The following is a 25,934-nucleotide window of genomic DNA, read 5'->3' as shown; positions in this document are numbered from 1 at the left end:
TCTCCACTAGTCAGCTTGGTCCTCGATCCGCACCTGGCCAGCTCGTCAAACAGGTTGGGATACAGTCATACACGTACTATACCGAATAGTCTTATAGCCTAGGCCTATATCTATTCTAATTATTGAAACAAGCTACTTAAAAACTCTGTGAGACGCACACAAAAGCCAAAGTAGACGTTAAAGTTTTCGTAGCGTGTCTTTTCTCTTGTCTGTTTGCTTCCTCTCCTCTACCTGGCAGTGAGTCCATCTAATCACTACACCTGCCTGTGTCCCTACAACCGGTGCAATGCAGAGCCATGGTGCAATGTCGCCATCAAGTGTCAGAAAACTATAGTGCAAGCTAACCAAAATAATGATTATGCGTGCCAACAACAAACATGCAATGGCTCAGATATGATTAATTATGAATATTCTGTGATAAGCCTACACATCGTCACCTTTTTAAAATAGCGGTCATTTTATTAAGTTTTTCAGAAAACAGAAAAAATATATATATTCTTAATAATTTCGCCCAAAAGGTTTATAGCCAATAAATATATTGACATAAGTCTGTCAGTTATGTGACAAGGGCTAGAAGAAGAATAAATTGACTTTTTATTCTTTTCTGATTTTATTATTTTCAATTTCTGATTGTTAGGCACATTGTTTAGCAAATCATGTTTTTATTTTGACTTGGCCTAAGTGACACTGTGCCAGTCACAAGAGCAATGTGACTTAAGACTTAATTAAGGCCTATTCATAGCCCAGTTTTCGGTGAAAACAGAGAGATGTGTTGTGTGAGCAGTGACGACCACGGCGTGATGTCATGTTGTAGTTTTCTGTGGTCACCTCTTCACCGTAAAAGGCCAGAGGTACAAGGGAAGGGCCCTATTGATGGGACCCATTTGTAGTGTTTGTTGTTTGTTGTAGTGTGAAACTGATACAACAGCTGTGTTAACCCCTGTTGTAGTCTAAGCTGAGGGACAACAGGGGAGTAACACATGGAAAAGTACCACAAACCAAAACAATGTTTACATTTATTACAAACCAAAGTTCAGTCTACACAAAGTCAAAAGGGGAATTCAAAGAAAATGGCAGCACAGCCTTACCAAGTTTGAAGTTTCGCTTGTCTTTACTTTTAGGTACAGCTTTAACCCATTCTGACCTGAGATCAGATTCTGAAAATGTCTTCTACATCCTGACAGTTTTCTGAAAAAGCTATGTTTCTATATGTCAGTGGTTCTTCGAATTTTCAAAAATAGCAGACCTACAAGCTCGTAGCGTGCCACTCGGTGGCGTGCTATGAGCTTGTAGATCTGCTATTTTTCAATAGCTAAAGCATAACATAACACTAACACCAAAAGGGGTTCCCGCCCTTAAAGCACACATGAGCCTGGCCATGGGTGTATACATGAAACTCTATTCAAATTTCAAACCATGGGCATAACAATGTCTCATTCAGGACATGCCTGTGCAAATCGCCATTGTTAGGCAACGGTTTGTGCTGTGTACTGGTCAGCCTGCATATAGTGTTGTCAACTGGAGTTGTTAGTATACCGTATGTAGACTTTGATTTACTGGAACAGACAGAGTTGTGGACAGAGTTGTGGACATAGGGACAGGGGCAGAGACACACCACAGAGAGCAAGGACTTCTTTGACGGACCAATCCTCCTCTCTGCCATCATGCCTCCGTCTTTAGACCGGCAGGGATACTGGGGGAAACCGACGTCAACACTGGACTGGTGTGAAGAGAACTACATCGTCTCGGTCTACATCGCGGAGTTCTGGAACACCATCAGCAACCTGATTATGATCCTGCTTCCGCTCTACGGCGCCATCCGGGCACACAAAGATGGCCTCGAGTTCCGCTACGTCACTTCCTTCCTGGGACTCGCGGCCGTCGGCGTCGGCTCCTGGTGTTTCCACATGACCCTGCTCTACGAGATGCAGTTGCTGGACGAGTTGCCGATGATTTACTACATGTGCGTCATCGTCTATTGTATATTCGAGACGTTCAGGAAGGAGAACACGGTCAATTTCTTTCCCATTGCGTTGTCGTTGTTCTTCAGTGTTTGTGTCACCGTGGTCTATTTACAATGGAAAGAGCCTCTTTTTCATCAGGTCATGATTGGAGTTCTCATAGTGTGCCTGATACTGCGATCCATCTACATAGTGACATGGGTGTACCCGTGGTTTAAGTCAATGTGTTACACCTCCTTGGGTTGCTTCATCTTTGGATTCCTACTGTGGAACGTTGACAACGTCTTCTGTGACTCGCTGAGAGCCAGCAGACATGCACTACCGCCTGGCATCGGAGCGGTGACACAGTTCCATGCCTGGTGGCACGTCTTCACCACCCTCGGGTCGTACCTCCACATGCTTCTCAGCCTCCAGATCAGGTCAACCTACCTTGGACACAGGCCAAAGGTCAAGTTCATCTGTCGGGTGTGGCCTACAGTGCGCATGAATGATGACTGAAATAAAGCTCGTCAGTCTGCTGGGAACTCAACCCACAACCCCGCCAAGCCCCACCCGCAACATAATGTAACAAAAAGAACAGCAGAGGTGGTCTTTTCAGCAGCGGAACAAACCCTGCTCATGAAGTCTGCTGGTACGAGTGACAATAATTTAAATCTGTTTCAGAGATCACTGGAGCCATAATCAGTGCTCATATCAGCCCATGCACAACCAAGATGAGCCACGTATAAATCAGATTACACGAGGGAGAGCGAGTGCGATGGCGGAGAATGCTTCTGGGGGATACACCGACTCCCACATGACCTCTATGCCCAGCTTTGAGGGTTTGTGACATTGGCTGATTATTGGTTGATCACCCCATAGCAATGATTTGATTGGTACATATTGAAGATAAAACTGAGGGCAGAAAAGTGAAGACGAAGTTATTGACCGCCGGAATGACATTTGTGATGATTTGATTGGCTGAGCACGGAATGTGATGTATGACGATAAGAGCGCCCCTCACTTCACACAGGTGTGATTTTTTATTTTATTTTTACTTTAAGTGTTATTTATCTATTTTTTTAACGTCAATTAAAAACCAAAAGAGAGTGAAAAAGGAAAATAAACCACATTTATCTCAATTTGGGCCATTATCATCATCATCATCATCATTATCATCATAACATTAATTTAAGACTCGGTAACCTAGTTGGTTAGCCTCTACATCTCCAACCTCAATAATACAAATTAACAACTAGACATGAATCGATGCATTCAATACATAGGAAACAAGCCCTCATGGGATTTGTGTTATCCTTTCAGCACCATTGTAAAATTGTACCTCTGTACTATTTGCAAACTGTAAATAAAGTATATATTCAATCCATCAAACAAGAACGTATGAGTCACTACAAGTACATTTTTTTTTAAATAAAAAAATAAATCACACCTGTGTGAAGTGAGGGGTCCTAATATATTAAAGTCTAACTCATGTTGATTATAGGTGATGTAATGGTGATGTAAAACAAACGGTACAAACACAAACATTAAATGCATGCCATTAACAATAAAGAGACAATATGACATACATTTTCCCTTCATTCTCAATGGTGTTTTTAAAACAAACATTGAACTAAAAACAAACATTAAACCTGTATATAGGATGGGCTAGCACCCCTCAATAACTCAAAATTGTACTAAGTACAGTACTTAATAAGTATTGCGGAGTGTTGCGTAGGAAATTGCGGAAAAATTGCGGAAAACATTGCGGAAAATTGAGGAAAAAACGATGGGTTATAGCCCATATATTTTTTCATTGAAAATTGAAAATTGCGGAGGAATTGCGGAGTGTTGCGGAAAATTGCGGAGTTTTGTGGAGGAATTGCGAAGAAATTGCGGAAAAGATTGCGGAAAATTGCGCTATAGTATGCCGTACGATATGGGCTATAGCCCATGGTCCAAAATGATGAGAAACGAGGATAACTTTTTTTTCAAAATTTCAAAAAACATGGGCTATAACCCATCGTTTTTTTCATTTTTTTTTCAAATCCTCAAACATGTGAGCTTTATGACTTTATCCTCTAATTCATGGGCCTGGATTTCTTTTCTCCAAAATTTCAAAAAACATGGGCTATAACCCATTGTTTTTTTTATTTTTTTCAAATCCTCAAAAATGATGAAAAACGGCGTGCTATAGTACTTACTTTACACCACTCATCCTGACTCTAGTAGTCTTTTATGCACGCCCACACCCCAGGTCAGATTGGGCTGAATCGTTCCATAGCAGGAGAGATCAGTGCCACATTTCTTGCATTAACCAGGCCTCCCACCAGGGCCAGATTAACACCTCTGAGGGCCCCTGGGCACGTGCCCAAAGTGCCCAAATGGTAGATCCGGCCCTGCCAGGGCTGGATTAACACCTCTGAGTGCCCCTGGGCCCATATGGTATAGATCTGACCCTGCCTCCCACCTCTGAGGGCCCCTGGGCACGTGCCCAAGGTGCCCATATGGTAGATCCGGCCCTGCCTCCCACCTCCACAACACCAAATTTAAGTCTGTGCCTCACACCAAGTAATTACTCAGTCTTAAACATCATGTAAAAATCACACTTGTGGGAAGTGAGGGCCGCTCTTATTGTCATACATCATCACAATCCGGCCAATCACTTTTGGCATCCTCACTTTTTATCACACACACACGCACTGTAGGAGGGCTCCTCAAAAACAAAAGCATGTTGCTATAACCATGCAGGACAGCTAGGGATGAACTGCGGAGCCCCAAATATGGAGTAATGATGTCGTCAATCAGAGAAATCCAATCTTGTTTTTGAGGGGCACTAGCCCCTCCAACGTCTGGCTCTCGGAAATGACGTCACGTGGCAGCCAAGTCTATGGACTTTTAATGTTTGTTTCACACAAGTGTGATTTCCTATATTGGAGAGCGAAGAAATATTCAGGACATGTGTGTGTAAAGGTCAACATTATATGACGTCAGACCACAGCTTAGTCAGCATATATAAGGTGTTGTAAGGTTCCGGCTAAAAATATGTTTAGAAGTGTATTCTGTCATTGCCTAGTGAGCATTTAGGTAAAATGTGAACATTCAGGTCTTTGTATCCTGTCTTCGCTGTCCTGTATGCTCTCGGACATTCATTGTCGAAGTTTGTCTTATCTTGGTAGACAGCTTTCATAGCTGCATGAGTTAGAATGTCGTCCATGGGGTGTTCAAAGGATATGCTACAGCAGTTTTGGTCCATGTTGGATGATCTTGCTCAAAATGACCCTCACGCTTACCGGAGATTCTCTGAACAACACATGAAGAAAGGAGCCGAATCAGCCTCCCCACCCGAGCCCCATTCATGCCTTTTCACTGAAATAATAGCAGAACCAAAGGAGATGCTGTACATCAACGTGTGTACGTGGAGACGTGTACATGCACCTCAGGAGGACCTCACTAAACCGATGCCTTTGTTTGGAGGGAAACTGCAAAGAATCACAGAAGGAGAAGAGAAGGACTGGTACACTGTGTTGGACGTGGCATTTAACCCTGAGGTGCTGGGGTTGACGAAGGCCGAGAGAGCAATGGAGCAGTTACACCTGCTGATTCTGAGCTTTGCACAGAAGCAGTACGGACTGGAGTTATCTCCAGAGCACACAGTCACCAGCAGCAACTTCAAGGGAAGGTTGTCCGATATTCACCGTCGCCTCGGGGTGGATTGGCAGCTGCCACAACGGTCTGCGTCCAGAAGCACACAACGGGACACGGCCACGGTCCTTGCCACCCAGACCCCTGCTTCGCTCCTGCAACGGATTTCTTCTAGATGCGAGGACGAAAGCGAGTCCAACCTGGCAAATGAGCTCATCGTTGGGCCAGTGGAGAACAAGAAGAAGTTGATCGAGGTGATCTCCAGCAGCGAAACGGCACAGCCTCAACCAGAGTACCGGCTCAGAGTTGACTCTGACGGCGGGCGGCGCTGGGTGGAGCTGACGGTCCACATGCCGGACGTTTGCTCCCTGTCGGAATGCCAGCTCAGTGTGTCCAAGGACGACGTGCTCATAGAGGTGAACGGTGTGCAGCGCCTCCTCGTGGAGCTCCCGGAAATAGTCAATGAAGACACAGCCTCTGGCACCTTCAACAAGAAGAAACGCATTTTAACCGTGACGGTTGACGTTCCGTGAAAACCTCAAATGATCTGTGGGAAAATTAACACTCCGTCCTCGGTTGGAGCACTAAGGAAGTTATTAGTCCTGCCGGGTATCTCAGTGGGTAGAGCACTCGCCTTTCGACCGCGCGGTCGTGCATGGGTTTGATCCCGGGCACCGCCAACTCAGCGTATATGAGGAGCACGACTTGATGTTGTGCGGTAAGTACTGGGAGCTGATGGTAGGTGTTAACATGGATAGGGGATTTTATTTTATTATGAACCAATTCATATTTCAATGTGTGAAAATAGGCAGTAACACTTGTAAGAGCCATTTATAGTAACGTAATGTGAGTGAGACATTTTCTTTTGACCAGGAACGTGGTATTTATTATAATTTTCATAGTTTAGTTAGTAATAGCCTAAATTAAATAAATTGTATATTAACTTGTGCATTATATTAAAAATAAATAAACATTAAATCTATGCAAGAACTACGCACAAAATGTTTCCACCTGTGAATCTTAGAATGTCCACAAATCCTATTCTGGGCATAAATCAGCGAAATATGTACACCAAACAAGCAATCTCTTGGGGCCTTATACCCGGGCACTTCTGCACTCCAGGAATGTGGAAGCGCAGTTCTCATATTGACTAGTATTTGGGAACGATGCAAGTCGAGAACCATGCAAGTTGGAAAAATGCATACCCAATTATGCAATACCCGTCTATATGCCCATATATGGAGTTCAATGCGAAACATGCCCAAATATGTAGTTCAGTGTATGACATCATATTGATGACATATCAACATAACTCCAGTCCATATATGGGGATTTTTATGGTGTATGGACCATAGATCTGCTGAGCGGACCGTGTTCCCATGGGTGCATCACACCCTGCATGCCCATATCATGTTGTATACAGTTCTACCTGTTGTCAGTGTACGTGTTGTACCCGATGAGTACTTAGTGCAGTACCCCTTATACCAATACTTGGAGGCCAGTATTAGCATATTATGGGTAAAATTACAGACGGGTACAGAGATCTCCATGTATGGACATAACAGACGAGACGAGCAGATGGGAACGCATTGCGTGTATGGTACGGGTACGGGGCACAACTGATCCGTCGTATCCATCAATCTGTGTCCTCTCACGTCATAAATCTCTGCAGCCGTCTTTCTGTGTCCCTTTCATGCCAAGATCACAACCGTTGACCCGACCGTCGATACTCACATAGGAGAGTTCAGAACTCGCCAATCATTATTGTGTGAGAGTGTGATGTCAGACCAGAGCTCGGTATAAGCTATATAAGGCACTGTAGAGTTTAGACCACCATTAGAGCATTCAGTTCATTTAGAAAGTTTCAGACATAAGAGACAGAAGGCCATCCTCATCACTCTGCTAAAAGCTGACAAGATTCCCTGCACTCACCAAAAACACCAACCCCTGATTATGACCCAAAGCCTCAATGTCGTGGAGGGTCCCACGGAGTGCCCACTGTGTACGGAACCCTTGGAAATCGACGACGCCAACTTCTTCCCCTGTACCTGCGGCTACCAGATCTGCCGCTTCTGCTGGCACAACATCCGCACGGATGAGAACGGTCTCTGCCCCGACTGTGGGAAACCCTACACGGAGGACCCCGCGGTGTACAAGCCTCTGTCAAAGGAGGAGCTGCAGAGGATAAAGAACGAGAAGAAACAGAAACACAACGAGAAGAAGCAGAAGATCACGGATAACCGCAAGCATCTGAGCAACATGCGCGTCATTCAGAAGAACCTGGTGTTTGTATTGGGTCTGTCGCGAAGGCTGGCCGACCCCAAGGTATTAAAGAGGCCAGATTTATTTGGGAAGTTTGGGAAAATCACCACTTTGAAAGTGATGACCAACAACATGTCATATGCCGGCACACAGGGGCCTATTGCCAGTGCATATGTAACATACAGTCGCTCTGAAGACGCCCTCAGAGCTATACAGTGTGTCAACAATGAAAAGGTAGATGGCAGAATACTTAGGGCGTCTTTAGGGACAACTAAATACTGCAGTTACTTTTTAAAGAGCATGCCGTGTCCCAAACCGGATTGCACATATCTACACGAGCTCGGAGACGAAGACGCTACCTTTACGAAAGAGGAGATACAGGCGGGTAAGCACGAAGAATACAAGCAGAAGCTTTTAGAGGATCTCCTCAAAATCAACCCCACGTTTCTACAGATCGCCCCGGCCACAGCATGGGACAAACCCAAGGGCAAATACAACTCTTTACAAAGTTCCAAAAGCACTAACAAAACCGCATGGTCGTTAACACCCACATCAGGCACAACGGCAAATGATGGCCTGTCATTAGAACACAGCAAGAGTCCGCCATCAGATGGCAGCTCAGACTCCGAACACGCAACCCCCGACAGGCCAGACTCTGATCTGTGCCTCACGTCACCCATCCCCCCCTTCTCATCAAGACACTGTGAGCCCACCAGCCCCAATGACAAGCTACCAGACATCATTGGTACAGGCAGTGGTGAATTCTCACAACTGCTCCTGGGCTGTGACTCTCCATCTCCCCCTCCAGACCACACCAAATCCAGCTTGCCGGTGCATATCAGTACAGCTCGATCCCCCTGGGCGGCTGCAGAGTCCCGATCCCTGTTCTCGGAAAGCTTCGGGCACCCTAACCACGTTCCCAGTTTCCACAGCTCCCCACAGAACCACTCGGACTGGCCTACGGCACCAGAAACACAGAGGCACTTCAACTCAAGCTCCATCCCAGTGTCACCCTCTACATGTCTCGCAGCACAACACTCCCACTTTGATGGGCTGGCTGCCAAGTCCCAGTTCCTGTTCTCTGGGGTGCCTGACATCTACAGGCACCACAACCCCATTCCCAGTGGCCTGGCTGGCTTCTCCAGCTCCCCACAGAGCAACTCGGCCTGGCATCCAACTCCCGAACCACCGAGGCCCTTCACATCAGACTCCCTCCCGGTATCATCCTCTACCGACTGGGAGGCAGCCTTCGGCTTTAGTTCCTCTAAGCAGCAGCAACAGGGGCGCGATGACCGTAGCTTCGAGGAACTGGCCAAACTAACCCAGAATAACCTCTCTGTGCATGACAGCTTACCCCACAGCCTGCACCCTCTGACCTCACTACCCACTAAAGGTGGACTTGGACCCTGTGGTGGTCTCCTTCCTCGGAACTACTTCTCTCCACCCCTGCCTAACCTCTTCTACAGCTCATATGGCTTCCCAGGGTACCCTTCATCCTACCCTTCCTCTGCCAACTCTTCCTCCTCCGTCACACACCAGCCCTGGATGGGCATGGCCGGTCCGGCCTCTGCACACAGTAACCTTCACCAACAGTCAAGCCACACAGCGGACCCCACAGTAATAGGCCCTTCACACAGCAGCTTCTTTGACTTTACTTCGCTGCCAGGCCAGAGCATCATCAAACCTCCTCCAGGCTTCCAGGCAACACAACATTAACCCCCTACACTTATTAAGAGAAACATTCAACCCAATCAGCAGCGATAGTGAAAACAAATCAAGATAACTTTTTTATTTCTTCCTCCTTCTGAACTATTAGTTTCTTTTTTTTCTCCTTTTTGCCCATGTGTGTGCCAGATTTGAGATGATTTGATTGGCTGAGCACGGGCGCTAGCCCCTCCTATTCCCAGGTGTGTGTTTGTGTGTACCAAATCTTAAATGATTTGATTGGCCGAGCATGGTATGTGATGTATGAGCTGTATAAGAGCGCCCTTCACTTCACAAAGGTTTTTTTTTTTTACTGATGAGGCGCAGCTGTCATTTCTCCACAGACAGCCACAGTCAGGCTAATGTGGATGTGAGTGAGAGAAGTCCATCTAATATAATCTAATCAACAATGGGCTGCAGGGACCTTACGTGTGGTTCTTGCACGACATGTCCCTTACATGTCCCTTACGTCGCAGGTGTTTCCGATGTAGTGTAAGCTGCACGCACGTAACTGGTCGGAGAGCCCTGGCAATCGATGCCAGACTTAACAACCGATTGTTCCACGCAAAACATTGTCAATTGTCGTATTAATTACATCATTACTTATTATTATTATTATTACCCTTATTATCCTATATTCAGCTAAAGTGTTGTCTTATAATTTTTGTCCTAACACAAAGATTATATTCCATTGACAATGGAGAATTTTTGTCATATGTATCTGAGCAAATCAATATGTTATGGCATGATGATGTACGATGAGAGTACTCCTCACTTCACACGGGTGTGATTTTTAGTAGTAGTAGTAGCACGCCCTGAGGGTGAGAAGCGACCTCGCGCTGAGGTCAGATCAACATATGGAATTAATTCTGTACTGGCCATATATGGAGCATGTCTTGAGTGTACAGGGTTTGATTAGGTCAGCTCTATAGCCACGGAAGTCAGCTCAACATATGAAATTAATTCTGTATTGGCAATATATGGAGCGTTTCACAAGGCATGACTGATTCATAGTAAACTGCGACGTACAGTCGCAATTAGTATTACTATTATAGGATATTATGTAAGCTCAAGTGAAGACAGAGTGACATCAGCAGTATGATGTGGCATCTCTCAAGGAGAGAATATAAGACCCGTTATCAGGTTTGGGAGTTCGACATCTTTATCCGGGTTCAAAGAATACTAGCACACCTTGAGTAGAGAACAGGGCAGTGTTGAGTGTGATTTGTCTTGAGGGAGGCATCAACATAATACAAGAACATATACTTTTGTCGCCTACTTCATACAAAGTCTGACACAGATTAGTGCAGCGTATAATTTGTTGTTAATGCAGTTTTTGTGTACAATTTCAAATATGGTGTCACGGATCTTTAGGAATTTTAATCTAGAAAACCGGGTACACCGTGAACTATCCAAGCTGAGGCCAGAAGCAGCACCACATCACCAGGTTAACGTTCCACCTGAGGCTGAGATCAGTCCTGAAGTAACCGATGCAATCCACAAAAAGAATGCCCCCCTTTTGTCCCTCCTGAAGTCTGTGTACGTGGAGTCGAAAGATCCAGAAACAGAGTCGCTAAAGCATGTGGAGCAGAAAGAAGAGGAGCGCAGACCACTGAAGTACAGCTTACCCGGGGACCCTTATGGCCTTGTTGACATTACAGACGTCCCTAAAGGCAAACTGTCCATCCTGGAGGCTCTCAGAGCCCTTGCGAGTCACAAGCGGGATCCACAAACATGGACCCCGGAGAAGATCGCACAGGAGTATTCCCTTAACATGAAAGACACGAAAGCCCATCTGAAGTTCTTTATCCCCTTTGAAGTCAAAATAATCCCACCAAAGAATGAAAATGTGAAGCAGTTAAAGGGTTCTTAAGCCATGCACACTTTCTTTGTTTTACGGTGGCGTCTCGCGCCTAAAATAGCCAATCTGCATAGTCACAATGTGTCGTGTGGTTGGCTAATAGCCAATCTGCATAGTCACAATGTGTCGTGTGGTTGGCTAATAGCCAATCTACATATAATATAGTCACAATGTGTTGTGTGGTTGGCTATTTCCAGTGCATGGCTGGAAATAGCCAATTGATTAGGGCTCATGCTTGCTCTGCTTACTCTGATTTCACACGTATAAGTAAACCAGTATTCACTAAGTTGTGTACTGTTGTCTGCAAAAACTGTAACAATTTGTTAGTATAGGTGGTCAGCTGCGAAACAATGTTATTATGTAATATCAAATGGTATCCAAATAAAATAGATATTTGGGAGTAATCTTACTCTACTAATACTTCTAGAGAGACTTAGTGCTGACATCAGATCGATGCGGTAAAACAAACTATCCTTACACCTGGGAAAAACTGAATCCATTCTCTTCGGATCAAATAGTAATCTCAGCAAGGCAGATGGCTTCTTGGTTAGAGTGGGTGACACGTCACGGTCGGACGGCAGACGTGCAGCAATTTCACAAATGTATTTCTCACTGTGTTCGCAATAAATTCAGTATAATAATGATAATAGACTAAACTGAAATAAGATTTACATATACACATACATTCATTCTCTCTATATTTATACAGCGCACGCACGCGTATACAGTACATATCTGCATTAGGCAATGGTTTGTGTTGTGTGTGACGTCATACCAGAGCTGGTCTGCGTATAAGGTGCCGTTGGCTTCAAGTGCTTTTAGAGAGCAGTGGAAAGGGATAGGACAAGAGACACGACCCGAGCACCGGATGGCCACCGAAAGAAGCGAACACATGAACCAGGATTCACTCCTTCACGACGGCCAGGAGACGTGTCTGCGCAGACGGGATGATCGCAAGGCACAGGACGCCAACACACAGACGGACACCCGACCACAGGGGTACATCCCCAGGCTGTCCAAGGTCAACATGGACGCCAACACACAGACGGACACCAGACCACAGGGCTACATCCCCAGGCTGTCCAAGGTGAACATGGACGCCAACACACAGACGGACAGCAGACCACAGGGCTACATCCCCAGGCTGTCCAAGGTGAACATGTTCACCCTGCTGAGCCTGTGGATGGAGTCCTTCCCCAAAGACCCGTCAGAGGCGGACGGAGGCGACGGCAACGAGGCCGTCCGGCGGAGCGGCGTGGTGGTGGTGAAGGACGGCAGGGTGGTGGGGCTCCACTGCTCGGGTCCGGAGCTCCACGCGGGCCAGGTGGCCATCGTCAGCCACGGCGGGGGAAGGCTGTCCGAATGCCAGCTCTACTTCTCCAGGAGGCCCTGCGCCACCTGCCTCAAGCTGATCATCAACGCCGGAGTCAGCCAGATCACCTTTTGGCCCGGAGACCCCGAGGTCAGCCTGCTGAGGTCCGTCTCCGCCACGGACCGCTCTCAGCACTGCACGTCCCACCATGCACCCGGCGGTGGTGGTGACCACGCCGTCACGTCCCACCATGCACCCGGCGGTGGTGGTGACCACGCCGTCACGCCGGAGGCCGCGCTGGACGCCGTGGCGACGGAGAGGCTGAAGTCCATCAGCCGGCCCAACATCTGCTTCCTGCTGGAGCCGCTGGCGCCGGGCCTCACGCAGTTCATAGACGACACCTCCAGGGGGAGCGACTTCATGGAGCGCGTGAGTGGAGACGACCCGGGAGGAGTGGAGGCCCGGGAGCTCTTCTCCGGGCAGCGGAGGAAACACCTGGAGGGCCTTTCCAGGGACTTCCTGGTCGGCACGGAGCAGCAGCACCGCGGCGTCCTCACCCACATGGGCCTGGAGAACTTCTGCCTGGAGCCCTGGTTCACCAGCCTGAGGCAGAACATGAGGGAGCTCCTGGGAGTGCTGGCGTCGGTGGCCGCCGGAGTCCCGCTGCTCCAGCACGGCTTTTACAGCAGCGAGCAGCAGCAGCAGCCTTCTTCTACCGCGGTGGAGCCGCCGCCGCCCCAGTCCTCGTCGGTGGCGTCGTGCAGTACGTCTCCTCACCACCAGGGAGTCTCCCAGGAGGTGGCGCGCCACTGCATCGTCCAGGCGAGGCTGCTCTCCTACCAGACGGAGGACCCCAAGGCGGGCGTCGGCGCCGTCATCTGGGCCAAGGGACGAGGGACGGGCTGCGGCGGCGGCACGGGCCAGCTGTACCTGCTGGGCTGCGGCTACAACGCCTACCCGGTGGGCTCGCCGTACACAGAGTACCGCCAGCTGGACATCAAGCAGCAGCAGCAGGAACGACACAGACACAAGTACAGATACAGCATCCACGCGGAGCAGAACGCCCTCACCTTCAGGACCGGGGAGGTCAGAGCGTGGGAGACCACCATGATGTTCGTCACCAAGTGCCCGTGCGACGAGTGCGTCCCCCTGATCAGGGCCGCGGGCATCACTGACCTCTACACCACCGACCAGGACAGCGGCAAGGACAAGGGGGACATCTCCTACCTGAGGTTCGCCAGCCTCAAGGGGGTGAGGAAGTTCGTGTGGCAGAAGAAGAAGAAGGGTTCTCCGTCTTCGCCCGACCTCGCCGGCGGACTGGCGTGGAAGCACGGCGTGCAGGCTGGAGAGGAGAAGCTGTGCAACAAGAAACGCTGCCACGACACAAGCCAGGACACGCCCCCCGTTTGCAACTAAAAGAGAAAATTGGCAGACCTCCAATAATTTACAGGGTCACTTCACCCCTTTTTCAAACACAAAAATATCTAAAAATACATATTAAACTCAAATAAATGTATTTTTAGATATCTTTGTATTTCAAATGTCTGATGCGTCAGACATTGGTCTCACTTCCTTCCTGGACTACATGTTGTCACACCTCCACACAGCCTCCCCCCTCTCCACAAGGAGGCAGTGCACCAGAGCATTGTGGTCATTGCAGTAATTCAGCAATCCAGTGAAACCCTAGTCGAACACACAGACTTCGTTATTTTTCTGGCCATAGAGGCCATTCAAATTGTTCTACTATTCTCGATACTATTAACATTGAGAGACTGCAGTTTCTTCCAGAAGTGAAATGTCCCTTTAACACTTGTCTACCAAGTCAGTAAAAGATTAAACAAAAATAAATAAAAATTAAAATAATAATCCATGTAATTCCTCCTTCCCTCATGCAGGCTTAAACGACTTTGAAGTCTGTGTACAAATAGGTTAAAAGTAAGATATTTAAGTGTAATTCTTGCAGCCTTAAAGGAGAATTCCATGCTAGAAGGCTTTCTTACCTTTCTTTGTGGTCGTTACGTCCCCACCAAAGGTGTTTTTTTGTGCAAAAACTCCTTACTGGCTATTTCCCCTATTATAAGACCTCAATGAATTGCATTGGATTGAATGGGAATTGAATGGGGCTATGGGGTGTTGTGCTAATTCGCTTATTTCCATCGAAATAAGTAGTAAAGTGTGCCGCTTGGGATATTATTTACATTATGAATACATAAAATAAGTAATCAAATTAGTATTGGTACAAATTCAATGTAACGTTAACCATAAAATGATGGCACTATATGGCAACTTTCCTCTTCTACCCCGTATTTAAACCTCATGGTTTCCTGCTTAAGCGCCGATTATTATTTTTTACCATTGATTAAGACGCCCTGCTTGCTCAGGGGATTAATTTAATCTTGACAATCAGGTTCAATTTTGTGTCGTATACTGTGTCTAGGTGAGACATGACCTTTGATCTAACAGGTAAATGGTGCATTTATATACGTAGCGGCGCTTTACATGGATTATTGATGTATTACATTCACCCATTCACACACACATTCATACTCCGGAAACCATGCAAGGCACCAACCAGCACATCAGAAGCAATTAGGGGTTCAGTGTCTTGCTCAAGGACACTTCGGCACTAACTCTGGGGGAGCCCGGGTTCGAACTGGCAACCTTGTGGTTACCATCCGGCCACTCTACCCCTGATCCACCTCCGCAGAGCAGGGAGACATATAACACCAATTGTATAAGTTATATTGTATAAACATACTCCATACAGCCATACAGATTTGACAAACTTATGTAATGTATTAGTGTTGCAACTCTGTGTGGGGGTCCCCGGTGGGTCCCCGGAACTTCCAGACCCACAGGAACGCGCCCAGGGTGCCGCCCCGATTCCGGCGAGCTGCCCTGCGTCCGAAACGGTCGAGAAATGACAGTTACTGTGTGGGGGAATTAGCATTTAGCAGACACCCCCCCTCCCCTCCCTCCTTTAGCATAACACCTTGAAAAAATACATTCAATTTGAAAGCTATTACGAGTTAAAAACGTAGACACTAGAAAGTATTTCCTTACTGTGTTGGGAGATAATATTTCAAGTTATATTATGCAATGAACAAGTTAAAAGTATAGTTCTTATGAATATACGTCTGGATTTTATTTATTTAATGTGGGCCACTATAGCCCTCATATCTGCAATACAGTATAGAGCATTATAGAGCATTTTGTATTGATTAGTATTCTTTGTTGGCTTTGTGAGGCTTTGTGTGACAATAACTCATATAGACCTGAGACCAGATTCTACAAATGTCTTCTAAATCATGACAGTTTTCTGCAAAACCCTGTGTTTCTATGTCAGTCGTTCTCAAACATATTCATGTCAAGGACCCCCAAGAATATGAAAATGGGGACCCCAACCATATAAGCAAAGATTTGAGTTAAAAAAAACGTTTGCTGTGAAAGAATATAATTCAAAGATTTGCACCACATTTTCACTGGGTTTTTAAAATATAGCAGATTTACAAGCTCGTAGCGCGGCACTATGAGCTTGTAGATCTGCTATTTTTCAACAGTTTCAGTTTATTTTTATTTATAGTGCAACATCACCCCAAGGGGTCTCTGTGCACTTCACAACAATACACAGCAAAAGGCAGAAAATACAATAGCACAATACAATAGCACAATAACAAGCATAATACGATGTACAGCTAAAGTATAACATATAATGCTTGAAACACCAAAAGGGAGTTCCCGTACAGAATGGACTAAGGTCGTTTGAGGGACCCGGTCCATGTTAAATGTGGACAAACCCTCAGCGCTCTATGCGCTTCCAAGGGAACAATGCGTGGAAGCTTTCCATGTATTGTTGCTGGCTCAGGGGATTTGACACAATGCAGCCTCTGCCCGGGAGGTCGTATAAAAACCAAGGCCTGAGGAAGGTAGGAAGGCAGTTCACCATCAGCAGCAGTCCCCTCTACTGTAGAGCAGCTAATAACAACAGCCAAGATGTCCGCCACCGACATGAACATGATGAGCAAAGTAAGTCCGACTATACTTTTCTTTTAATTTGTTTACAGTATTTTATTGAATTTCCACAAATTACAAAGTATGACAGTACATATCAATTATCAATAATTCATACTCAGTGACTCATAATACATACTTCATACTACATTAAAAAACAGGCTGATTTTCATCATATAAATACATCAAGGTTGCATACATACTGTACATCAAAAACTAAACATTTATGTGAAAACCTTCACACATTAAGAAAATAGCAGAACTACAAGCTCACAATTAAAAGGATACCTTTTATATTTTTTATCCAGCACTGATACTCGTACTCGTTTAGTTTTTTCTTTATGTAACACGCTTTGGGTATTTAGAAAGCGATAAATACATTTGAGCCATTATTATTATTACTACTACAATGGATTGCAATGTGACACATGAGCTTGCAGATCTGCTATTTTTGCCATCTTTCAAAATCAAAAATAGGGAATAAGTGGTCACAAATTACAATATCGCTGGGCCTCAAAAGACGGCAATCGACAAAATGAAGTCAAAGCTCTGTCGCCTCAAAAAACCTCCTCTTTTGCCTTCAGATCGTCTTCTACGAGGACAGGAACTTCCAGGGCCGCTCTTATGAGTGCCAGAGCGACTGCGCCGACATGTCCTCCTACCTGAGCAAGTGCCACTCCTGCAGGGTGGAGAGGGGCTGCTTCATGGTGTACGACCGCAACAACTACATGGGCAACCAGTACTTCATGAGGAGGGGCGAGTACGCCGACCACATGAGCATGATGGGCATGCAGGACCACATCAGGTCCTGCCGCATGATCCCCATGGTAAGATCAGCACAGAAAGCTCTTCTTTCAGCCATTCTGTCCATATATTATTTAGCATTCACGCAGCAGCAGAGATAACAAATTAATCATCCGCGCACTTTGAAACCACAGTACAGGGGCAACTACAGGATGAAGATCTACGAGAGGGAGAACTTCGGAGGCCAGATGTACGAGATGATGGACGACTGTGAGAACATCATGGACCGTTACCGCATGAACAACTGCATGTCCTGCAACGTGATGGACGGCCACTGGCTGATGTACGAGCAGGCCAACTACAGAGGCAGGCAGATGTACATGAGGCCCGGAGAGTACAGGAACTTCATGAACATGGGCTGGGGCAGCGGCATGAGGTTCCAGAGCATGAAGCGCATCATGGACTCCTGCTATTAAGTTCTTCACCCCTCCCCGGTGGATGTACTTGTATAGTAAATAAAGTATCATTTATATAAGTAAATTGCAAGGTCAAGTTGTTTTTTTTCTCATGCATGCACAGAAACACCCACAGGTCACCACTGGCATGTTCAATTCAGTTCACCTGTAGGGCTGTAACATCATCAATGTGGTTACGGTAACAGCTAGAAAAACCTCCCCCCCCTCGCTCCAGTTTAGTCAGAACGAAAGGTCGGTGGCGTGCACAGACAGACACTAGGGGGTGCTAGAGAACCCCCTGCCCTTGCCCTCTGGACAGCAATGTGCCATTTTAAAAAAATGACAAATTGTTTTTTTGTACAGTGTACACTGTACAGTATGTGGACCATGGTGACATTGATCAATTCTTGATAAAACGCTTCTATTATATTATTTATGCCCCAAAATCTATAAATCTCACACTATTAAGGCAACCGGCCGGTTCCACGTGCTGCACAAGGTGCCCGTTTTTCACTTGAGCACCTGCCCCTCTAAATGTCTGTGCACGCCACTGCTAAAGGTCCACATGGTCAGTAAGACCATATTAATATTACCATTCACAAATTCCAGTGATTTTCAAAAATGGACACAGTTTGACACACACACACACACACACGCGCGCGCGCGCGCTTAAGGTAGTCCATCGTGGCCGATGATGACTTCTGCTACAATTTGTGGGTCCTTTGATGACTGTATAGTCCGATGCAGGATTCGCACCGTTTCCCACAGTTAGGGCAGGGGAAAACCGCACACACGCACGCACTCACGCTGACCACCAATAGATTCCCAAATTAAAGAGACGTGACATCAACAGGATTTTAGTGCAAATGGAATACTGTTCAAAGTGTAGATTCAGAAATGATGAGGTAAGTCATGTCTGTAACTCAAAATGCAGTAAACGGGTCAATAAAGTAAAGTAAAGTAAACACAATACAGGAGCAAAGCTTACATTGTTCATTCACGCATGGCTTGTGGTCTGGAGATGAGGTGGAAATGACTGGTGAGTGAATACTGTGTGTGAGGGCTATGTATGTGGGCACACCTGGATGGTCAGTGGAATAATCAGTCCAGAGTGGTGATGGCAGACACCTGTTGATCATTGAGGATGCAGAAAAGGTGAGCTGTGGGAAGGGGAACTGTCCAGCAGAGGCTGCCATTCACAACACAGTAGGAGGGGCTATCGCCCCTCAAATCAATAAGTCACAGTGGACTGCTTGATTTTTAAATGAGTCAGGTGACAGCAGCACAATATTAAATCCTGAGGGAGAATGCAGGAATGCTGTTCCAGGTGGTCCAAGATGGGTGGCAGTTATGGTTGGGCCCATCCAGCTCAGACCAGCAATGTTTTATTTATGGACTGTTTTATGCCGGGTTTATCGTTCAAATTGTATATTATTTATTGAGACCATGGATGGGAATCTTACATAGAAACACATGCAGATCTCCATGGTGAATGAATTGAGGATGTACAGTACCAGGCTTTAAGTTATATGGACTCACAGGACTTTAATGTTTTTTTTTTTTTATAGAGGGACAGACAGTAGGCTGACAGGAAATGGGGGAGAGAGATGTGAGGAGTGACATGCAGTAAAGGCCGTCGGGATCGGGAGTCGAACCCGCGGCACACTGCCAGACTCTGACTACCGGCCAGTGTTGTTTTTGGCAGCAAATTTCTATTTTAGTTTTAGTCATAGTCACTTGAATAGTTTTCACTTAGTTTTTGTCACATTTTAGTCACCTGGAATGTTTTAGTGTTGGTCTAGTTTTAGTCGACTAAATGTCATGAAATGTATTTTGGCGGGCCTTGATTTTTTTCACTTGCCGAAAATAGCCGATCTACAAGCTTGTAGTTCTGCTATTTTCAGCATGCAACCAAGTGTAAAATGACTTATACTGGATCTCCTGTCCTAACATTTTAGTCTAGTTTTTATTTGTTGACGAAATTGTCAGTATATTTAGTCTTAGTTTTAGTCATCATAGCTTTGTTTTCATGTAGTTACAGTAGTTTCCATTTAGTTTTAGTCGGTGGAAAAAGGTAGTCGATGAACATTTTTCGTGTTAGATTTAGTCGACGAAAACAACACTGCTACCGGCCAAGGTGCCTGGACCGCTGAGCCACGGCCCCAGGCCGACTCACAGGACTTTAAAGAAACGTACACACAGTAATGTAACCCCAGCAGTGTGAATAGGCTCAGTGTGAAGCTGTGGTCCAGCTGGTCCTGGGTTCCCAGGCATAGGCCTACCTATAGCTCATAGGCATAGCGTATAGAGAACGCTGCATGGACCACAGAGCTATGGCATATATACCCATGTCTGTCCGAGCTGTTCCGGTTCAGTTTCCCTATAGCATTGTGCGATTGGCTCGACAGCAGATTTGAACTGGAAACACCTAGGAAGTTGTGACACCTTCCGGAAAGCACATATTTCCCTTTCAAATCTACTGCAGCCAGTCCAATCAAACAAAGCGGTTTGTTTGGGGAAACTGAACTGGAACAGGACATAATGGGCATGCCACTTTTTCTGGAAACCGCAGGACTGGTTAGCCTAGTATGCACAGAGCCCATTTGAGTGTTTCAAATTGCAGAGGGCAACTATAATGTACTGGTATAGAGCGTCGCAGTCCTGTCCCCTACCAGGGCCCATAGGAGATGATTCTCTGTTCATTTTCCTCATAGACTTTTCAAAAAGTATTTATTTAAAGACGTTTTAAGCCTTGTACAAAGCCAACTCTTGTCGTGACAAATCATGACAACAAACAACAATTATTTGGGCCGAGAAAATAATTAGAAAGAAGAAAGAAACTGCAGGTTACAACACTTTTTTTGTTGATTTTCTTCTTTGTAATTATTTGTTTGGTCCAAAATATTTGTGTTTATTGTCATGATTTGTCACAACTCGAGTTGGCTTTGTCTGCGGCGTAACCGTCTTTAAATAAATACTTTTTGAAATGTCTTGACTCTATGGGAAAAATGCATTGGAAATTATTTCCTGGGCCTGGCGTCGTCATGACAGGGGGAGGGACTGCGACGCTCTATTAAACCTGCTATGTTTAAAGAGTTCGCTCATTTTACCCAATTAAATTAGCTCATTAAGGAAAAGACTGTTCATCCACTGTAAAGCAGCTGATCATTCATAGTCCATGGTTAATTAATGCTGTTGTAGTAGGATACTACTATTTGTCTACAGCTGCTGAATGATTCTATTGCTATATTTGTTATTTTGTTTCATGTATCATTAAGTACCATAAGCTTACCCAGCCAGGATACATACAGTATAACAACCCCACACAGTGTTACTGTACTTACTGTCCATGTAGAGAGAGAGCCAGAAATGTCACAGTCAAATATCAATGCTGGAATGCCTATAGTGTCAAACGAGCTTAACTCCCTGTAGCTAAACTAATTTGTCTGATTAGCTGCCCAGGTGATTAGGCCAGCTTGTCATTATACTCTGTCTTGTAAGAATACAGATGATGATTGCTGGTAATCCTGAAAAGGACTATATGTAATTATGTACAGTACAAATATGAAGGGTGGATGGACATTATTAACCAACGTGTTTAATTCAAGTCTGAATATGGTGCTTTTGTAAAATCTGTGTGGAGACTTTTTATGTGGTTGAAATGTTCTTCTGCTAAGAACTATAATGATCCCAGTGTCATTAATCTCATGTTAAAAGAACACATGTTCACACCCAAAAGGATGTGGAATTTATTAGAACCTTAAAAATGGTAACGAATGCTTATATAGTCTTCTCAGCAAAGGTATTAAGACTAAGTATTTAGGAACAACATAAATCAGATATTACCCAGATCACCCTGGCAATGCAACAGGAAATAAATTGCACACTGTATTTGAATTTTAGACGTTAAACATATACGCATTACACAAACAATGAGTCTTGGATACTAAAATATAGTATTCATTTTGAGGTGGTCAAAGTAAACACAAAATATAAACAGTCCATCAACGTCTCTGATCACAACCTGTGGTTGGTGATGGTGACAATCTGCAAATTAATTCAAATTAAATCTACTGTCATGTAGATACAGTATGAACAGGGAACATCATGGTAAGACAACAAAGACTGAATATTTACACAAAATATCAGATTGTAAGAGGCCACTTCATCCCAACCAACTGCCCTTTGACACAAGTTACTTACACAGGCCAGCAGTAGCCTACCCTGACCCTAACCCTAACCTCCCACGGGGCAGCACACCTAAACCTAACCTTAACCCATGTCTAACCTAACCCGACGCTGCCAGATCCAAGAAGCTTGCTACACACATGGTTACCCAATACCGCCCCCAGCTGGCAAAGTCAGGTTATGTCTAACCAATGACTAGTCTAAACTAAGTATTATATATTATATTTATTTCTCAATAAATGCAATACAATGTCCTATAACAAATTCCAGCATTAATGCTTTCATTTGTTTTCCAGCGAGGTGGTCGTCTAACCAGTGGTTGTCTAAGTAAAATAGTTCCTTATTGTGAAGCAGTGAGAATTGCGTTATGTCGGTAATGTACTGTATTGGATTAGAGGATTTACTGACTTTATGAGGTCAACAGCAAACAGAAGATTATGATATCATACCGTATTTGAACTGCGTACATCGCATCAAAGATAATGCTATCGGCGCCCCTACTGTATTCTCAGGGTGACCCCTGTCCGTCTCAAACAAAAACAATATGATCTGTGTCCAACTGTCCATCCTCTCTTGGGGCTGTATTTTGCGTGTCTTAAGTACCAGGTCTTATTACCTAACTTGAGTAAACTAAAGACCTCGAGGCGTGATCAATGACATTTGGCTATTCTGAGTGGCCAAAGAGCATTGATCACGCCTCCAGGTCTTTAGTTTACTCAAGTTAGGGAATAAGACCTGGTACTTAAGACACGCAAAATACAGCCCTTGGTGTCTAGACGCATCTACATTAGAGGAGAAGGTTTGAGGCCAGATCTTGTGACAGATCAAACTGTGCAAAAAGCATGGAATACGGAAGTGTATATTACAGGAAACTCCTGTTAAACTTTCCAACAAACTCCGGTAAACTCCCGAATTGTACCATCACACCTGTATATTACCGTGTATTACTGTATATGCCTGCTTAACTTGAGGTTTACGGGCAAGTCTAGTGCCCATGATTGCCCGTTAACTCCTCTTTTCACGCAGTGTCATATTCTGGTTTTATGAAACAGTACAGTAGCTCAATGGCTTTTTGTTCCGTTATGTTTCTATCAGAAGCACCCATTTGGAGTACAGTCCCTGAATTTTTTTTTAACAAACCACTGCTACTGTACTGTACTATGGGCTTTTATGACACGTTGCTGGCTCATGTTGTTTTTGGACAATAGGTCTTCTGGATGGTCAGGTGCTATAAAGAGGCATGCCCTCCAGCAGGTAGATGTCAACGTACCATCCCCAGCAGCAGAAACAGAAGCACCGTACCTGCCCCAGAGCAGACCTCAATAACAGCCACCATGACCTCCAGCGGCATGAACATGATGAGCAAGGTGAGTCAAGAGTTCACCTGTGGACTGTACAATTAGTCCAAAGTTCATCATTGTTACTGTATAATATATACATTATAATAGTAACCAGTTCATAAATGGCCTAATTATTTGGTTTAATTGTAGTTATTTTGAATTTAAAGAGTGTATAAGATTAAGAGTTATTAATGTAGTTAAAGGACTACTTCATGATAAAATACCACAATTATTTTCTACTCAGTCTTTGTACCATAGGAGGGCTGTGGGCAGTTCAGAAACCCGTCCACCATTGACATCATCGTTAGGCGAATTTTAACAAGATTTAAAAATATATTAGTTTTTTTATTTGTATTATCGTGATTTGTATTAACGATGGCTTCCATTTTAGTAATAGAAAGCCTGCCGTTTCTATTAGCTTCCTATCCCCATTGATGATGTCACTGGTAGACGGGTTTCTGAACTGCACAGCCCTCCTATGAGACACAAAATTGTGCTATTCTTTCATGATCATTAGTAAAGACCAATTATATGAAGATAGGTTGAAAAGTGGTCCTTCAATACATGGACGAAGTTGGACAGTTCGTAGAGGCTAAAATGACTGTCCTCTCGCCTTCAGATCGTCTTCTACGAGGACAGGAACTTCCAGGGCCGCTCTTATGAGTGCCAGAGCGACTGCGCCGACATGTCCTCCTACCTGAGCAAGTGCCACTCCTGCAGGGTGGAGAGGGGCTGCTTCATGGTGTACGACCGCAACAACTACATGGGCAACCAGTACTTCATGAGGAGGGGCGAGTACGCCGACCACATGAGCATGATGGGCATGCAGGACCACATCAGGTCCTGCCGCATGATCCCCATGGTAAGATCAGCACAGAAAGCTCTTCTTTCAGCCATTCTGTCCATATATTATTTAGCATTCACGCAGCAGCAGAGATAACAAATTAATCATCCGCGCACTTTGAAACCACAGTACAGGGGCAACTACAGGATGAAGATCTACGAGAGGGAGAACTTCGGAGGCCAGATGTACGAGATGATGGACGACTGTGAGAACATCATGGACCGTTACCGCATGAACAACTGCATGTCCTGCAACGTGATGGACGGCCACTGGCTGATGTACGAGCAGGCCAACTACAGAGGCAGGCAGATGTACATGAGGCCCGGAGAGTACAGGAACTTCCAGAACATGGGCATGGGCCAGGGCATGAGGTTCATGAGCATGAAGCGCATCACAGACTCCTGCTATTAAGTTCTTCACCATCTACTTTACTGATGGAAATGTAATTCAATTGAGTCAATGAATAAAGTATACCTTTTTTACATAATGGGGACATTTCTTATTTCTTAATTTTATTGGATGCCATTTTGTGGTATTAGACTGAAGAAAATATGTGCACCTGCATAATCCTACTACCACATTGTACAGCACACTGTAAATAAACAATAGTCATCAATGGATGCACCATTAGAGATACCACAACCTTGCAGTCTACTGTAAAGTTTAAAATATATTTTTTAGCTTGTTATCAATATCCATAGGAATTATATCCCATCATATCTCATCCCTAATCCTTTTACTTCTCTTTAGCTCATTTGATTTCTATATGTCCTGCATTACGCGTCCAGATTTCAGTGTTTGTAAAATGAAAGATTTTACACTATATTAATATTGAGTTAATATTTGAGTTTCGCATTATTTCATTACTTTGACTCATAATACCGTAATTAACAAACTTAAACATCACAAATGTTAGTGGTAAAGTCAAATTATATTTTATATGTGCATGGTTTATTTCGTGCATGTCTGTGTATTTTACTGATTTTACAATTATAATTGTTCTTCTTTGAGGTTTGTTTAAGCCATTTCTTCTATTATAAATGTTGACTTGACATACCCCATTACCCAGCACCGAAGTCTGACATCACTTTCAGTTGAGGGCGTCAGTCCCCAGGTTCATGTATTTTTTTAGTTGCATTGAAATCGCCATATGGGGATTTTAGATCGCTTCAAATAAGAACTATGTTTGAAAAAAAAAAAGACCACCCCGGCCTTTCTGTTAGGGGGGTGGCTGTGTGTCGTTAATGATGTTCATTAATATTTGATACAGCCAGTTTCTGGAGAAAATGGAATTAATGTGGCCGCAAAAGCCTTGACTACATATGAAGGCAATGTCGCTACTAATATACGTCACGCCCCGGCCGTCAACACATTGCGTTCCTGAGATTCCTCGTTGACATAAGCTCAGCTGGTGGTGACTCACTTATATGAAGAGATCTAAAATCCACCTATGGGGATTATAATGCAAATAGAAAATACATGAACCTGGGGACTGACGCCCTCTACCGACAGTGACGTCAGGACTTCGGTGCTCTATTACATTACCCCAGGTGAAGGAGTTCAAGTATCTCAGGGTCTTGTTTACGAGTGAGGGGAGGACGGAGAAGGAGATCAGCCGGTGAAACGGA

The 25,934-nt window shown here is 44.9% G+C and overlaps 7 protein-coding genes across 7 annotated transcripts; all 7 read left to right on the top strand.

The window, feature by feature from the left end:
* Window positions 1-1,664: 1,664 nt before the first annotated feature.
* On the top strand, window positions 1,665-2,459 carry LOC308314589 (alkaline ceramidase 3-like; the record flags this gene model as incomplete). Its single annotated transcript, XM_080762219.1, has 1 exon — window positions 1,665-2,459. The coding sequence occupies one exon, from the start codon at window positions 1,665-1,667 to the stop codon at window positions 2,457-2,459; it is 795 nt and encodes a 264-aa protein (XP_080618345.1).
* Window positions 2,460-5,146: 2,687 nt separating this feature from the next.
* Window positions 5,147-6,118, top strand: LOC308314587 (PIH1 domain-containing protein 2-like; the record flags this gene model as incomplete). Its single annotated transcript, XM_080762217.1, has 1 exon — window positions 5,147-6,118. The coding sequence occupies one exon, from the start codon at window positions 5,147-5,149 to the stop codon at window positions 6,116-6,118; it is 972 nt and encodes a 323-aa protein (XP_080618343.1).
* Window positions 6,119-7,538: 1,420 nt separating this feature from the next.
* On the top strand, window positions 7,539-9,563 carry LOC308314586 (CCR4-NOT transcription complex subunit 4-like; the record flags this gene model as incomplete). The annotated part of the gene is made up of 1 exon (XM_080762216.1): window positions 7,539-9,563. One exon carries the CDS (start codon window positions 7,539-7,541, stop codon window positions 9,561-9,563), a length of 2,025 nt encoding a protein of 674 aa, XP_080618342.1.
* A 1,342-nt stretch (window positions 9,564-10,905) lies between these two features.
* Window positions 10,906-11,424, top strand: LOC308314585 (NADH dehydrogenase [ubiquinone] 1 alpha subcomplex assembly factor 4-like; the record flags this gene model as incomplete). Its single annotated transcript, XM_080762215.1, has 1 exon — window positions 10,906-11,424. One exon carries the CDS (start codon window positions 10,906-10,908, stop codon window positions 11,422-11,424), a length of 519 nt encoding a protein of 172 aa, XP_080618341.1.
* Window positions 11,425-12,304: 880 nt separating this feature from the next.
* On the top strand, window positions 12,305-14,140 carry cdadc1 (cytidine and dCMP deaminase domain containing 1; the record flags this gene model as incomplete). The annotated part of the gene is made up of 1 exon (XM_080762214.1): window positions 12,305-14,140. One exon carries the CDS (start codon window positions 12,305-12,307, stop codon window positions 14,138-14,140), a length of 1,836 nt encoding a protein of 611 aa, XP_080618340.1.
* Window positions 14,141-16,717: 2,577 nt separating this feature from the next.
* LOC308313656 (gamma-crystallin M3-like) lies at window positions 16,718-17,955 on the top strand (the record flags this gene model as incomplete). Its single annotated transcript, XM_080760903.1, has 3 exons — window positions 16,718-16,750; window positions 17,320-17,562; window positions 17,674-17,955. 3 exons carry the CDS (start codon window positions 16,718-16,720, stop codon window positions 17,953-17,955), a joined length of 558 nt encoding a protein of 185 aa, XP_080617029.1.
* Window positions 17,956-23,456: 5,501 nt separating this feature from the next.
* LOC308314727 (gamma-crystallin M2-like) lies at window positions 23,457-24,723 on the top strand (the record flags this gene model as incomplete). The annotated part of the gene is made up of 3 exons (XM_080762388.1): window positions 23,457-23,489; window positions 24,082-24,324; window positions 24,436-24,723. The coding sequence occupies 3 exons, from the start codon at window positions 23,457-23,459 to the stop codon at window positions 24,715-24,717; spliced, it is 558 nt and encodes a 185-aa protein (XP_080618514.1). The 3' UTR covers window positions 24,718-24,723.
* Window positions 24,724-25,934: the final 1,211 nt, after the last annotated feature.

The sequence above is a fragment of the Protomyctophum bolini genome, assembly GCF_963924005.1.
Source record: "Protomyctophum bolini genome assembly, chromosome: 4".
In the NCBI taxonomy this organism is placed as follows: domain Eukaryota; kingdom Metazoa; phylum Chordata; class Actinopteri; order Myctophiformes; family Myctophidae; genus Protomyctophum; species Protomyctophum bolini.
The sequence above is the reverse complement of the archived record's forward strand: the minus strand, read 5'-3'. Positions and strand labels throughout refer to the sequence as shown.